This window comes from Salarias fasciatus, chromosome 13, assembly GCF_902148845.1.
Source record: "Salarias fasciatus chromosome 13, fSalaFa1.1, whole genome shotgun sequence".
Classification (NCBI taxonomy): Eukaryota; Metazoa; Chordata; class Actinopteri; order Blenniiformes; family Blenniidae; genus Salarias; species Salarias fasciatus.
The window spans coordinates 4,432,805-4,449,690 of record NC_043757.1 but is presented as its reverse complement, the minus strand read 5'-3'; the positions used below and the strand labels follow the sequence as shown (position 1 = coordinate 4,449,690).

The following is a 16,886-nucleotide window of genomic DNA, read 5'->3' as shown; positions in this document are numbered from 1 at the left end:
CCTGCACATATGTGTTACATATTGTTAACCCTGAACACACTCTTCTTATCTAAGTGTCTTTAGGTTCGCAGTACTTTTCTCCATGAAGTTTATTTTCATCTTCCAGGAGTTCTGCTGTAACAGAGAAGTCTTCCTCTCAGCTGGGAGCGCTAACTCAAATAAGCAGTTCACGGTTTAGACCAGCGGTGACCAAGGTTTTTCTCCTGGAGCCCCCCTCGACCCCACCTGAGACAGTCTGCTGACCCCTGATCTGGTTTCTCACCTCGACAAAAACAGGAGCCTTCAAACGCTGGTTTGAATCATCTCAGCTCCATAAACTGCTTTATTGTGCACTTTTTTGACTGTAGCGTCCAACGAGGAGCATCGAACCAACAACAGTCAAGGTAACCGATGTCACGGTTGTGCCAGACAGAATTTGCCCGTCATTCTAAAAACATGCTTGTTTGGGTAAATGGTGATTTTGAATTTGTTATGTGTGTTTGATTCAAGTCTTTCATTCAATGATAGATTGGTAAACTCCCAGCTTGGATCAGGCTTCCAAAGGCGCCCTTACCTGTATATGACGCCGTGCCGGTGCAAGAACATCAGGGCAGATGTGACCTCGGCAGCATAGAAACGAGACCGCGCCTCGTCGAACTTCCTCGATCGCTGAATCTGAAACATCAGGTCTCCTCCGTTAACGTACTCCATCACGAAGAACAGGCGGTCCTGAGAACGAGCAAACAAAGCCACATCGTTAAAGTGCGCATTATTTATCATGTTAGGACGTTAAACACCATGAAACATCTACTGTAGCTTCTTTAAGTGACACAAAACACCACCTTGTGGTGCAAACTGGTATTACAAGGTTAAACTGGCTGGTACTACTTCATGTTATGTTTCAAATATTTATATAATCAAGAGGAAAAAAACTAATGTTTCAGATTATTTAGTGTTATCAGACGCTTATCTTAAAATACAGCGAATGCTTCATCAATAGTGGAACCTTTTTAAACTTTAAATAAATGATTTCACTATAATCACTACTGCAGTTTACTTCAATGTTCAAGCTTCAATGTGCTTTTTTTTATGTTTGCATGAGTGTTTCTGAACTTTAACATGTTTATATATTCATACATATGTATTTATACACACACATGCACATGGAGAGTAAATCACTGTAATGAAGATATTTTGATAGTTTGTTGTTTTCTTTTCCCTGGTGTAAAACACACATCTGAATGCAATGTGAAAAACACAGATTGTATCCACTTCCATAGGACACACACACACACACACACACACACACACACACACACACACACACACACACACACACACACACACACACACACACACACACACACACACACACACACACACACACACACACACACACACACACACACACACACACACACACACACACACACTTCCTATATGAAGAAAGCGAGCAGGAATTCAGGAAGGGGGCAGTTTCCCCCCGGAGGCCATTTTCAGTACCAGGAGAATAGAGCCCGGAGGGCGCGGTATACAGTGCAGGACTCTGTGTGTGTGTGTGTGTGTGTGTGTGTGTGTGTGTGTGTCTTGTGATATAAACAGCACTGTATATAAGAAAGGACTCCATCCTACACAGTCACTCATGAGCGAGCTGTTAGCGTTAGCACTGTTAGCAGCAGGTGAAACACACACACACACACACACACACACACACACACACACGTGTGTATTTGTGTACAAATGTGGTCCTCGGTGTGTGTTTAGGCCACAACACGAGGCGCCCGTGTTTGGTTTGTAAACGCTTCGCTCAGGCCTGAGCCTGAGAAGAAGCTTTTACATCTTCAGAGTTCAGCGGTGAGATGGAGAGAAAAAAGTGACTCACGACACAACCGAACAGAAGTGTGTGTGTGTTATGTCATGTACACACACAAACACACACACCCTCGCACACTCACAAAGTCAGGAATGTGCTGAACAATCCATGAATCAATTTGTTTTTCACAAAGAAACTGGCAAAAAAAGGAATTTTTTCCTGATTTGGTCACATTATGAACGTCGTCCAGGGAGATTGATCAATATATTGTGTCACTCTTTATCCTCACAGCTGCAACAAAGGATGTGAAAACTTGAGAACTCACTCCTTCTCTTCATTGATTAATGAATTAGTGATGGATGAGATAGTCCAGGATCAGCCAAATGTCCCATTTTAGGATGTGCCTGCAATAGTCGCGCAATTCCAGTAAAAAGCTCGAAAGACCTTTATATGGATTTATCTGGAAATGTGTTATTATTTAGACCTACTGTTATAACTGACTGGAAAGAAAAACAAAAAAAAACATGAGATATGTTTCAAAATCCAAGTGTATCAATTTCCAATTATTTGAATTAAAGTTATTCACGGTTTCACTGGGGATTTGTTAGGATGTTGTTGGAGCAGGCCTGTCAATACACATTTTAGTTCTGGGGCCACATGCAGGCCAGTTTGGCTGGACCCGTAAAATAGTAACATTATAATCTTGAGAGTATTTTTTTTGCTGTGGTTCTGTGATGCATGATGAAAATCCCGGTATTTTCACAAAACTAAACAATTACTCTATAAAACAGCACCAAAACCAAAAAATAACCAAAGATTCCCTTCAAACAGCAAAAAATGTCTCCAATAAAACATTACACATGATTCTGCTGTTATCCAACTTTCTGAAGACTTTCTGTCACCATCTGAAAAAGATCATGAAGTCTGTCGAATTTAATTAATCCTTTTTTAAGAACCATTTATTGATTCCACAGTTCAGGTTTTTTACTTTTTTTCTCATACTTGATTGATTATCTACCAGGAAAAAGGTCAGTCCACTGTAGTCTCGCTGTGATTAAGTTATTAACACACAAACATAAAAAAGCACCTTGTTCCTGCTTGGAGTCCAAAGAAAAGTTACGAAACTACACAAAGATTAATTTTTACTACTTAAAAGGTGGAAAGTAATCCTCTCCTGTGGCTCAAAACAAGAGGACAAAAGTTCATGAAAGCCTTTAAAAAAATTACACTTTTAATAAAAAAAAAAAAACTATGAAGAGAAATCACACACTAAACCACCTGTGAAACAGATGAAACCTTGTAAGTGACCATTTTTATTCATTTCTTCTCCAGTTTCTTCCAAACTAACTGTAAAGAGTTGATGGTGATCATGAAAAAAATGTTATTCGACAAGTTGAAAAAAAGTGAAGATCTTACACATAAGCGTTTATAACCTTGCACAGAACATTTTTTGAATTTAGACGCATTTATAAGCTACATATGAGATGTGGTCAACTTTATACCTTTATGAAAAAATACTACTGTGGATAAAAGGCACTTAATTTTATAATGAGTCGAACATTTAAAGTGTAGTTTGATTAAAGAATAAAAGAAGACACTTGGAGCTTCTGGTCTTGTGGCGTTAGTTTGAAAGAAATGATGCATTTCACTTAATTTCTTTGTTTTCTGACCTACTTCGTGTTCAATCTGAAGACTAAGACTGTTATGCACAGTGGATGAATCAGAACTGAGACTGTGGGATCACTTTGAGGGTGGGGGTGGTGGGGTGGTGTGGGTGGGGTGGGGGGGGGGGGGGGCGTGTTCGTCTTACATAAGTAGCCGACAGGCCACCTCAGATGGCGTTTTGTTTCTTCTTCTTTCTTCTTTTCTTTTTTTTTCCCCAACATTTTTTTAATCCCCCCCCCCCTCCCTTCTGAAAGAGACTTTAAACAGGATGTCGAAATAGTTTGTTTAAATGTACCCAGAGTCCCGGCTGGTCCCACCCAATCAAACATGAATAAACATTTCCTGAGTGTAATTACAAATGTACAGATACATGCTTCCCGCTGTACACACCACACACACACACGCGCGCGCGTGCGCGCGCACACACACACACACACACACGCTGCTATAGGCAGTCAGATGATTCACAGACAATGTCTTGATGCTTATCTGAGTGTGTGTGTTCGTGTGTGCGATGCCTCTGTGTGTGTGCATGCTAACTATTTGCCCTCCCCGTGCCCCGCTGCTCCAACGTATGTGGATCACGTCTCGACTTGCATCTTACATAAGCTCAAACTATCTCACAGAGTAAAAATAATCCGCAGTCACATTTTTGCTCCATCCTCTGATTATGCAATTAACCCACCAAGATTTGACCGGCGGAACAATCTGAAGTGAGAATAGTTCAATCCGTGTGTGTGTGAGATGATGCAGCTTTTAGTATCGACTCTGCAAACGTAACGCAGCATGTCAGCTGGTAGCAAAGAAATCAAAAATATACTCTCAATTATACTTTCAAGTAAGAAAATCCCATAAATGTCGTCATTTTTTGTTCTAAGCCACGACCTTTTGTCAAATCTCTCCATCCACATTATATTCAATACCTGCTTCTATTTGAGAAGTTATTCTATTTATTTTTGAAACCACGATGACAAAAGTCCCAGCTGTTCTTACTGTTCTCACTCTCCGCTGTTCAATGACGCCCATTGTCGTTAAATAGTTATTTAGAGGCCGGGCAAGTGTATTTATGGAGCATTTAAATGGGAAAATGTGGCTCAATGTCCTTTCTTCACAGGTGCAGCGGGAGCAGACATTCCAAGTGGATTCAAAAGGCTACTAAAATCTGCTAAATAAAATGAGGAGAGCATGTAGAGGCTGAAAAGATGAGCACCGAGCACAAAGCCCTGAGGAACTCCCAAAAGATGATTTCTGTTGATTCAGCTGCATATTCATCAGCTAGCATGATGTTTTTAATGACAATCTGAATCAGACTCCGAAGTCTCAACGGATTCTCCTCAACGTGGTCAGCTGTGTCTAAAACGGCACCGAGAGGTTCAGGGGTGTTAAATTCAGCTTATTCTGTCATTTTTGAGGTTTAAGGTTCGGTTAGTTTTAGTTTTAGGTTAGGTTAGCTTTGAAAATTCTAGATAAATGTGTGAAAAGAGGAAAAAAAATGCAGGAAATCATGATGACATACAAGAAAATTGAAAGTCAAACTGATACATAAGAAAGCAACAGTCAGAAAAGACGAAAAAATTGAGGGTATCAAAGAGAAAAACCAGCAAACAGAAGATGAAAAGGCAAGACTATCGACAACATTTCAAGTGTTCACGTATCAGAATGGTTTCAATGGAATTGTTTTCAAAGTGATTTACTCGTAATTGGCAGAAATGCTGACGACGGTGTAGTTAGCATGCCAGGCCACTAGCGGGTGCTGTTTGTTTTTGACACGACACCAAACACACAAGCGCACAGAGAACTATAGCTACAAACATGAACAATGGCCAGCAAAACTGACATCCGTGCGGACAGACGACCAGGCTGCATTGCTTTTACAGGCGACTGTCAACAGAAGAACGATTGACTACGGCCGAGGTGCGCACAACATGCACAACACCAACATTTTCAAAAAGTTATATTTTCAGTGGCTCCGAGCGCCATTGTCATGTAAATCGAAACCAAAGTGTGACGAAAATTCTCCGTTTTCAGGCTGCTGTGTGAACAAAGAATGAAAGAAAGGACGAATTAAGGTAAATTATTGATGAAAGGCAAACAGAGAACAGAGAAAACTGCAAAAAAATGTGAATTTCTGAGCAAAATGTAGCAAAAGTTTTGATTTATTTCCCTATATTTAGCACTTTTTTTATTATATGAAGTCAATAAGGGTCATTCTGTGTATTTTGTTTGAGTTGTGTTCAAATGAAGTTATATAAACACAATTTTATCATTCAACTCTGATAATTTTAAGCTAAACACATTTGTACTTTTTTTTTTCCATGTCCAAAGTTATGTAAACAGCATTAATGCTCTTTATTATTTGTGATTTTTATCTATGATTTATAGTTTCATGGCATAAAGTTTGTAACCGTTCTTGCACTGATTTTAATTGGTCTCATTTTCTGTTTGTGAAGCACCGAGAACCTCAGAGACCTACGAATGAAAACAAAACACGGCAGTGTTTTGAACTTTGCTTTGTGTCCAGAAAGAGAAGTGAATTGCTGGCCTATTTTCCTCGGAACATTACGAACCATTACCATTTGGCTGCGAGTCATTACCACACAGAGACGGCTGGCAGCGATGCGCTCGCTGATTTCATTCAGCTCGTCTTTGTGGAAACGCTGAGTCATGCCGTTTTCTTCTCAAACGTGACGGCAAACTGGTGGCTCAGGAGTTTCATGTTGATTCTTACAGCTTTTTTGTTTCTTTTTTAAGGTCTAAAATGTACTTTTTCTGTGCTCGGTGATGGCAGAGGGTTGTGGTTGTAGGAACGGGTGCGTGGCAGGAGTGTTGTTTTGTAAATCTTTCCAAGGGTTCAGTGTAAATGAAGGACAGTGTGGGCCTCACGTCTGAAGAAATGTGATAAATACACTCATCCTGCATCCTGCACTGTGGCCTTGTTGGGGATGAAGGCGAACCACGGCGGCAGTAATCTGCTCTTCTGCACATGCTCAGACAGAAAGTTGTTTTTTGGCTGTCCTCTCTGGTCTCCACCGCCTGAGGCAAAACACCAGGGGAACTGACAAAATTTCAAAGAAAACTTCTGGTTTTTTTTTTTTTTTTTTTAATATCAGTGATGCCACTGCACAAGGCATAAGAAAACCGCAGCATGCAGCAGGTAAAATAACCTGTGTCTGCTGTTTCTGACATGAAAAGACGACGGTTTGAATCGAACGGAAACATAACATCACGAGTGATTTCAAGGCATTTTCTCCAGTCTGTGACCTCCTTGGCGGCTTGGATAATCCAACCTCTTCTTCAAAATGATAGTCTTCGGAATGCATTATATCAATAAGGGCCCTCTCAAGTCTAAAGTTGCTAAAGTGTTTGTGTATGCCCGCAAGTGAAGCCCAAGAACAACAAACATACCTCCGCTAATGACTGTCGTTTGGAACAGAACAACTCTGCTCAGCTCAAACTGACGCATACTTGGCTGAGGAGCAAGACGATAGCGTGTGTGTATGTGTGTGTATGTGTGAGTGTGGCCATTGCTTTCACACGCTAAACTCACTCTCACTGTCAATCTGTCAGACATGTCTGTTGGGAGTTAAGCTGCTGCTGAGTCTCCAAATCTCCACATCGTAACAAAAAAGAAAAAAAAAAGAGGTCAACACTTGATTTCTGTTGGGGAAAGTGAGTATTTTCTTCACAGAAAGTCGAGGGGCAGATGGTCGTCTCACATGTTTTTGGGTTAATCGCATGTTCAGTTTGGGTTTTATAGGTAATAAAATAGGAATGACACCATGAGCCACGGGGGTTAAAACAGTGTCGTTCCCGTGTTCGTTTGGCTGCGTTCACGATGGAGTCAGCCCACTGCGAGTCGAGTCCACAGACCAGAAAAGCCTCAAAACAGCAGCTTCTCTGCTGAAGGCTGATCTGACTTTTACCTTTATTCCGAACCAGTTAAAACTGCTGCCATCACAAACAACACAAATAATTCCAGACGCTGTGAATCACACCGTATGTCGATGATATTCGGTTATTTGAAGCGTTTTGCACAGTCCAGGAGAACCTGTGAGCGGGATGAAATCTGTACAAGTTGCAAAAGTTTCTTTTTATTTGTTTAGTGCACAATGATGCAGAACTTTTTTTGGCGTTTTAAAAACGGTGTCCGTTTCCATGGAACTGGCAGCCGTTACAAGCATGCCAGGCCACTAGAGGGGGATGTTTGTTTTATGCAATGAAAACACACGGAACAACTCACGATAAACATCAACAGACGTTGCAGTTGTTAATTTACTTGTGCATGTGCAGAAGAACTATTCACAACAGCCATGTTCTCTGCAGCATTTCAGAAAAGTTCTGTTTCCCCCCGTTTCCACGGAGACGGAGCTGGAGTGGATCGGGGCCTGAATATCACTTTCACCCTCCAGTGATAAAAAAAATTACACTCTGTGATTGTCAACTACAGCTGGTTTCTTCTGGGATTCAGGACCAGAATCTCCAGCTGGGGAAAGTCAAAGTATTTGTGTTCTTTGTGGTTCCAACTTTGCAAACGGGGAACTCTTTGAAGGTGCTGTCCAAACAGCGTTGCCATGCCTGGCCTCTCTGCTTTCTGTTTCCAGCCTCCCGACTCTGCATGGCTGCCACTCTCGCTCCGTCCCGATCTCTATCTGCCTTCTCCTTCTTTCTTTCTGGTCTCGGTCCATGTGTCCCTCTGCGAGCGCCGCGGCCCACAACAAAGCTGCGTTAATGTACCTGGTCGGCTCCTGCTCCGTTCTGCCTCCTCTGATGTTCACCAATTACGGCTCATTACAAAGCACTCTGTCCTCTTTGTAGCGGCTCCTGCTCGTTCGCCGCCGCTCCAAACCCTCTCACCTTTCAGCTCCTCTCCTCCTTCAGTTTGTCACAAGCAGCTCGAGGAATCAGACCTTTTCTTCCTCTCTCTGCATTTCCTCCTTCACTTCCTCGCTTCGCCTCAGAGTGGAGCCGCTGTGCTACTGTTGTATAATGTTATTTACATTTCTGGGCTGTAATTAGGTCGATAGGGGAACGGCTGCGATCCCACAGTCGATTAAGAGTGACGAAGGAGGAGGAGGAGGAGGAGGAGGAGGAGGACATAGGTCACACAAAGTACAAAAGACTCTTTAAGGCACAGTCTCTGTGCGATAAAGAGTTTTTTCACAGATGAGGAGAAAAAAACGGCAATAACAACACATTTCGAAACACATATAGTGGAAAAAATACTGACAATATTATTAAAATAATTAGGAAAACATATTTTGCAGAAAACTGTCCAGAACTTTTTTCTTTAATTAAATAAAAAATGCAAGACCACATAAAGATTTTATAAAATTAAATATAGATGCTAAATTATTTTCCAGTTTGAAATGATTATTAATAAAAATGTAAAAAATACGTATGGTTTATGAAAATACGGAATGAAGTTTAAAGATGAATTTACCAAAATATCTGACAAAACTAATTGCAACATAAAAAAGCATTCTTTACTTGGCTTCTTTTCATTAACTATATGTTTAAAAAAATGGAAAAAGCAACACAGATTTTTTTAAACATTCTGATTATCTTATTACGAAACAATCACATTTGCACAAGATAATACAAATAATAAATGAACATGACAAAAAGTAAAAACATATCAACAAGTTTTTTTTATATTTAAAAACCATGACAATGTCTTAATCTTCAGAATATTACGTATAGTAAATCTAACAATTTTAATTGCAAATAATGGAAATAATAATAATAATAATGGAATTATTATAATGGAAATAATGACCATATAAACCAATAATTCTACAAATTGTAGGAGAACACAAATTGATATTATTTGATATTCTTGGTTATTCTGACAAAATACTTACAAATACTTAATATATCATTTTGCGGGAAATCAAATCGAAACATTGGGAATCTCTCCCACGCACTATAAAATACTGTCTGAAGTTTTACAATATTTGAATTTTCCTTCTTTCATTTTCATTTATACATTAAATTCATGCATGAATGAAACTTTCATTTTCAATTAAAAATGTTAAGATAAATATTAAATGATAATATGATTTGAAATATTGAACAGTTATGAAAAGGGGGGTAGTGACTGTGGCCTGGATACCTTTGAGCAACACACTGAATGCCAAACTGCTCCCATCAGATGGACTGAGCACCGTGCACGGCGGCAGCCTCCATTGGTGTGTGTGTGTGTGTGTGTGTGTGTGTGTGTGTGTGTGTGAGTGTGTGTGTGAATGGGTGAATGTGGTTAACAGTGTCAGGCCTTTTTGCTGCTTAAGCAGTGCATAAAGTCGATGGTAAATGGACACTCTGACAGTCAGGGAATTGAACTTGCAACATTCAGACTGAGATGCGACACGCTTCAGCAGCCTCAGCCTGACTCAACACGTCCCCACCTCCCTAAAAAAACCTCCCAATTCGCCAAAGTCGAGTGTGAGAGCTTTGAGAAGGCCAGAGAGAGTCCACAGACTAACAGAGGCCGACTCTTCACCCCACATCCAGCGGCTGAGAGAGACGCCGCCTGCCAGGCTGAGGTTAAACGAGCTAATCCACAGAGAGCGGGGCCTCCCAGTCCGGCTGGGGGGCCGAGAGGGACCCCAGTTATGTAAGAGAGGGGAAGTGTGTGTGTGTGTGTGTAGCATGTTTAACGTAAACGCACAGAAATAATCCTGTATGGAGGAGGGGGGGGCGGGGGGGAGGGTGGGGGCAGGTGATGAGGGTGGGGTCACACTCCACATATGGGACACGCATCACGTCTCCGATAAGGATCAAAGCGGTTATGTAACAGCCTCGGTCCCTTTGTTTTGTCTAAGAACACCCTCCCTATCACCACCGACAGGCCCTGCGCGTGCGTGTGTGTGTGCGTATGTGAGTGTGTGTGTGTGTGTGTGTGTGTGTGTGTGTGTGTGTGTGTGTTCGTCTATAAAGGAAATGATGTACGAAATAAATCTGCTAACATGGAGGACAGATTAAAAAGAAAAAGAGAAAGCCGCGTCTCGTCCATCCAGCCCACACGTGTTTGTTTTGGAGGAGAAATAACCGGAATAAATAAGTCGAGGCGGAGACGCCAGCATCAGCGTCAGACTTTCCAGAACATCGGAAGAAAATAAACAAAAGACGCGGCTCGCAAAAAGAAAAAAACCACCGCCTTCTCATGTCTTTCTCAGATTCTTACAGCTTTCAAGTCTTTTTTCAGACAGAACAGCTTCAACATGAGTGCTAGAAGTTTGGAAAATTGGAGATTGAATCCTCTGGGGGGCGCCAAAGAGCCACAGGATTTCCCAGCTGGAAAACTCTCTTCACGTTTTCATGATCATTTTACCTTAAATCAGGCCTGAGACTTTAAAGCAGAAACATTCCTCAGTGAAAGAAGCTCCTTTCAGGTAAGGCATGCAAAACTAGCAAATTTCCATATGCAAGAATTTCCTGAACATGGAGCCTCGACCACTGAATGGTCTGATCCGGTGACCTATGACCTTCACTTTCACACACTCATTCAGAAAATGTGCAGAGAGAAGTGAAGTCCTGCCAGGCGCAGCGTTTCTGATGCAACATCCGTCTTCACAGGATCACAGTACACGTCTAACGCTAAAGCTGCATCCTTGATGCGGTGCTCTATTATGCATGTCTGAAGCTCCTCGTTGCACCGGCTCGTTGCTGAACGTGTCTCCGGGGGTTGAGTTTTTCGACACCAGCACACGCGAGGTGATTGATGCTAACACCTGTGCTAACAGCCTCAGGCTCAGGTTGCAGTGAGAAGACAGTGACATGTGTCCCGCTTCCGTCAGCAGCTCATCAAATCGGATTATAAAACACAACGGGGGAATACCACGCGCACACACACACGCATACTGTACAAACACACATGTACGGAGCTGCCATACGTCTCCGGACGGGAACACTTATGCAACATTTCATAGACAAAACAGGCAGAGCGCGACGTATGGCGTAGACAAAACATGGCGGGGCCTGCCATCTTAGCGGGGGACCCGCCCACGGGCGGCCATTGTGTGCCTGTTCATCGCCGTCCACTTCCAGAGATGGATAAACCAGCTTAAAGAGCAGATGATGAAAGCTGAGCCGGGGAGTGTGACAGGCGGCGTCTGACGACAGCGAGTGCTGAAATACACCTTGAAATATCAAACCAAACCTCTGGAAGGCTCTTCAGGGAAGAACTCAACCCAATAAATCAAAGATTACTGATCACGTGCAAACACAGAGCAGTTTTCTGATGTTTTTCTGTTATCTGGATTAGTAGCAGCATTTTTTTTATGAGCATGAGAGCATTCAAAGTAGCTGTGGTTCAATAGCAGCTTTAAATAAAGGTTTGCCTGAATGTCAGCCGTCGGCAGGTTGGTCGTTTGTCTCGGTCGATCAGAGTATCAACCCATCCAGGCCCAGGGGGAACATGCAAACTTTGCACAGAAAGGAAGCTGAAAGTGACCCTGCATGTCCTCACTGTGCGGTTACAGTGAGTACAGTGCAGTTCAACGCCATGTTGATTTCATACCAGTGAGCTTTTCCAAACAGTTTTCATTGATTTCATAAGAATTAATGAAAAATAAAGCGACAATAGAAGACATTTCCTGCTCCGCTGTGCAAAAACCACCAAAACTCAAAAGTAACAACTACGTCAAGGACATCAGATTATCTCAACATTTTCCATAATTACTTGCAGGATAAAGGTATATATCTAGAAATAGACATAAAATGAAGGAATTCCTGTTTCTATTAATTCAATACACTATTAGAAAACGCTGCATGTTCTCTGTGATATGATTGGTTAGTTTCTGAGGAAAACTGCTTCATTGTTCTTCTATAATCATGACTCCAGTAAACATCAGTGAAAATATCTTTATATAGTTCAAATTGAAGAAAATAAAACTTTAGTACAGATGTTCTGAGGGTTAAATTCTCGGCCAGTTCTAACTGAACAAGTTTTTCCCAATTCTGTAAAAATTCTGTCAAAGTTTCCAGCTTCTCGACTGGAGCTGTAGAGTAGGATCTGGTGTATGCTGCCCTCTGGAGGTGTGTGTGTGTGTGTGTTTGTGTCTTTGCATGCATTTCTACATGTGTTTGTGTGCTAACAAGCCTGTGTGATCGTGTATGTCTATGTGAACGTGCATATGCATGTGTGTGTGCCTGTGCGTGCGTGCGTGCGTGCGTGCGTCCTCACTTTGGTCTGGAAGCAGCAGTAGAGCTGTGTCAGGTAGGGGTGTTTCCGGGCCAGGGCCAGGATGCGTTTCTCGGTGAGCGTGCAGTCCACGTCGTCGTCCTGCAGGATCACGTCCTTCTTCAGCACCTTGACGGCGAACACCTCGTCGGAGCCCTTCAGCTCGGCCAGCATCACCTGAGCGGGCGGGAGCAGGAACAGCCGTCAGAGAGGACGACCCCCGGCGCACAGAGAGGTCGGAGTGTGGCTCCCACCTTTCCAAAGCTTCCTTTTCCCAGAACTTTAATGAACACGAAGTCGTGCAGGTTCATCCGCTTGGCCTCTGGAACGCTGTGGCCTTTGACCTCGCCGTTCGCCTGGCTGCCCCCGCTCGCCGCTTTGAGGCTGTTGGCCCCGCCCCCTCCTCCTTTGTGGACGTCGACGGACGCCGAGGACGTGAGGGGGCGCGCCTTGTGCTCCTCCCCGCGGTGGTCGAAGGACATGGCCTTCCGGATGTTCTCCAGCTCCTTCACATCTGAAACAGATCCGGGGAGTTCCGGTTATCCTCGGAACGGGGAAACTCCAGGTCGTCTCTGGATATGATGCGTGAAACTCCCTAAAGCTCTGCATCCTGGATTATAGGTGTGATCACGTTCGTCAAATCATTCATCAATTATTACAGCCTGGTGAAAATGATACGCATTCCAGTAGTTATTCCCACTTGCTTTCAGAGTTGTGGGGCTGAATTTGAAACAGTCCAGATGATTTAATATAGGAATTCTGATTTATATGCTGACCTTTCTTTTGACTACCTTAGTTCAATCCAGTTGAAATGGGAGTTTCTGAGAATGATGAGTAGTTTTCAAACTCAGAATTTCTAGTTGTGTTCGGAATTGGGATTGTTCCAAAAGCCGAAAAATAATTTGATCAGACTAGAAAAAAAAAACCACCCCGAAAAATACTAAAAATACTAAAAATAAGGTAGCTTTTAAACAGAGAATCATCTGCTCAGATCTGCTATCATTTATTTGTTTAAAAAAGAAGTGAGGTCTGCAGTTTTTGTAGAAGTGGGAATTCCAGATGAAAGAAGTCTAACCTTCACTGTGTTTCGGAGGACTGAGCCTCTGTGGAAAGATCACTACAGTCATTCACTAAACATTGTAGGGGTGCTCAGATCCATGCCATGTAAAGATCTTTCACTGTGTTTTCTCTGACTCCTCAGTGTGTGAGGCGTTTCCAGTCCGTCCGGACGGGGCGTACCTTGGTCGCAGGGCGACGTGGGAGCAGACCTGGAGCGGTCGTCCTCTGGCGGAGGAATCCCTGATAGCGACTGCTGAGGATCCGGAGTCTGAGGAAGCTGAGCAAAGGCAAAACCTGAATCAGGGGCCGGGAGGTTGAGTACGAGTGCGAGCGCTAATTCATGCGTAACATGATGTGCGAAGGCTACGCATTGATGCAAATAGATAAATCCTGAAATCTAACCACAGAACAGCGTGACAGAAAGGCATGACAATTTTAAATGTGAAAGATTTGGTGTATTTTGGGTGACATCAGGAGAAACATGAACATTTACTGTTTTCATGTTTCAGCATTAACAGTCAGTAAAGGTGAAGGATGTTTCTGGTGTTCTCTTGTTGGAAACAGTCTGAACTTCACATCCCCGCCGTCTCTCACACCTTTTTCCGTCTGTGGGCGCTGTTGGAGATTTTGTCCGGAGTGACTCCGAGGTCGGACAGGACTTTGGCGATGCCTCTGGCGTCCACGCCGCAGTTGGGCGCCACGTTGCTCTCGCAGCGCCTGTGGACGTTGACTTTACACACTAGGGGGGGGAGGAGCAGACGGTTACGGCGGGTTTTGCTCACAGCTGCGGCGCAGACGAGCCGCCGCCGCCGCCGCCGGCCTCACCTTTACACTGCAGGCCCTGGCGCAGCAGCCCCCACAGCAGCGAGCCGCAGTGGTCGCAGAACGTCAGGACCTTGAAGTTGTGGATGCTGAACTTGTGCGGGACGTTGACGCTGAACCTCTGAGAGCCCACCGGCTGGGGGGGGAGACACACACAGTGAGACGGAGCGTCTCCAGACGTCGGTTTCTATGTCCTGCTGTGGGACTGAAGCGGAGGGAAGGGAATCGGGTGTGTTTACCTCCCCGACTGTGTCGTCCTGCTTCTTCATCCCTGCACACTTTGTGATGATGAGCTCGTGGCAGCGCTTGTGGACCACACAGGTGCACACTGCAACTCACACACACACACACACAGTTTCATCATTATTTGAAGGGCAAGTAGACAGTTTGGTTGACTGGAGAAGCAGCAGAAGCAGAGTCTCACCTTGACACTGGTAGCCCTGCTTTCCCAAAACACCCCTGCAGACAGACAGAAGAGAGATTAAAGTGATGTTAACCGTTCACGTCCGCCGCCGCCATGTGCACGTGAGCGTGTGTCTCCTGACCAGATGAAGTCCCTGCAGTGGGAGCAGTACGTGGGCTGCCTCAGGTAGGTGGCCATGAACTTGTGGCCGTTGACCTGGTGGACCCTGCGGCGGACGGCGCCCTGCCGCTTCCTGGGACGCATCCGCTGCCGGAACACCCGCTCCTCATTGTCAGCCGAGGCCGGCGCCGCTGCGGGAACAGGGAGACCCCACGATTCATACCGAGCGACAAGTCAGAAAGAGATCGACTCCCCCCAACCAGCCACTAGATGGCGCCAGGACACCGTGTATTGACCAGTCAGTGTTTTTCCACTTCAGCCGGCCTGCTTGTCTCTTGCTTTTCTTTCTACCTCTTCCTGTTTAATCACTGCGTTTTTCCCAGAGGACGTTACAGGTTTCAATTACTGTCTGACCCTCTTTTGATTATGGGTCACTGTAACATCAATTCAGGGGAGGGTTTACGTTTAGCAATACACGATGCAAGTGTTGGAAGCATGACGGACTGTGTCATTGGACATGTATGGATTATTGTCTTCTTGAGGGAAGCACTGATTCTAGCTCCAGTAACAGGTCCGACCCGGCACTGAGCATTGGTCCTCAGAAAAAAAAGACCTGAGATACAACGAGGCAACGCTACGTGACGCCATGCATCAATGGCGTCGTCTGCAGGCCGACAAGAGAGGTTCTGCTCAAACAAAATCAAGAGACAGATCATAAAACAGCAGCAGCTTAATCAGCACAGACATTTGGAGCAGAGAGTTAGCCCGATGTCGATCGCTGGTTTAACATGCTGCATGCCGAAGAGTTTCAGGGCTCACACACCAGCCATGCTACATGCTAACCGTGATTAAATTATGGCGGATACACTCAGCTGGTGTCGGAGCAGCCCTTGTTTCATATTTCTTCAATCCTGACATTTATGACCATTAAAGCAAACTTCACCGACGTTTGAGCGCCACAAGAAAAGCGATTGATCATCATTTCAGTGATTCATAGAGAAAACATGGTTTCAAAATCGTCTTGTGTGTTTGTGCGTGGACATCTGGGAGGGAAAGTGTGTTTTTACGTGCGATGTGGGACTCTCAATATGCTAACACGCTCATGTTTACGGGAAGCTGCCTGAATTATGGGAGCTAAAATTGAGTTAGTGGTATTTTTTCTCAGCTGATGATATGTTTTATAGAGTTATGCAAGCGCAGGAAATTAATGTAAGTCAATGCACTGTTGCATGGAAACTTTGTGCGTGTGTGTTTGTGTGTGTGTGTGAGGGGTTAACCTGATTGCACAATGACCCACGGGGACACGTGTCGCCATGGGAACAAAACTCGGGGACGATCCTTCAATTTTATGCGACGACGGGTTTGAAGGTGAGAACAAGGTCACTGCGAGGTCAGAGCAGCGGCTGAGTTTAGAGTCTGCGGCAAAGCAAATAAATCAATGGAGCGTCCCCAGAAAGTAATGAATACAAAACTGTGTGTGTGTGTGTGTGTGTGTGTGTGTGTGTGTGTGTGTGTGTGTGTGTGTGTGTGTGTGTGTGTTAGAGCTAATAGGTTGATTGCAGCTCTCGGGCCTGACAGTTCACCCATGTGTTCTCTGCAGCGCAAACACATTTAAGTAATGACTGCAATTTCAGCAGATGAAAAACACACACACACACACACACACACACACACACACACACTAATAGAAGGCGAGATACATAAATACATTGTATGTCACCAGCGACAGTAGAAACGGCCGAGACAGAGGAAGAAATGTTCAAGAATCAATTTATGAAGCGAGGAGGAATATTTCCTGCTGAAGGTTGAAATGAGAGCGCTTCGTCACTCGGCGCTAATCTGGC

The 16,886-nt window shown here is 44.0% G+C and overlaps 1 protein-coding gene across 1 annotated transcript in view; it reads right to left on the bottom strand.

Annotated features, from left to right (window-relative positions):
• Nucleotides 1-16,886, bottom strand: part of LOC115399569 (protein kinase C epsilon type-like) — a 55,425-nt gene that overhangs the window by 16,003 nt on the left and 22,536 nt on the right. The window contains exons 3-11 of the mRNA XM_030107008.1: nucleotides 15,065-15,233; nucleotides 14,944-14,978; nucleotides 14,759-14,847; nucleotides 14,523-14,655; nucleotides 14,294-14,436; nucleotides 13,878-13,974; nucleotides 12,893-13,152; nucleotides 12,642-12,815; nucleotides 554-708 (exon numbers count right to left, since the gene is read on the bottom strand). Coding sequence (XP_029962868.1) covers nucleotides 554-708; nucleotides 12,642-12,815; nucleotides 12,893-13,152; nucleotides 13,878-13,974; nucleotides 14,294-14,436; nucleotides 14,523-14,655; nucleotides 14,759-14,847; nucleotides 14,944-14,978; nucleotides 15,065-15,233 — 1,255 coding nt within the window. The remainder of the gene's footprint in view (nucleotides 1-553; nucleotides 709-12,641; nucleotides 12,816-12,892; nucleotides 13,153-13,877; nucleotides 13,975-14,293; nucleotides 14,437-14,522; nucleotides 14,656-14,758; nucleotides 14,848-14,943; nucleotides 14,979-15,064; nucleotides 15,234-16,886) is intronic.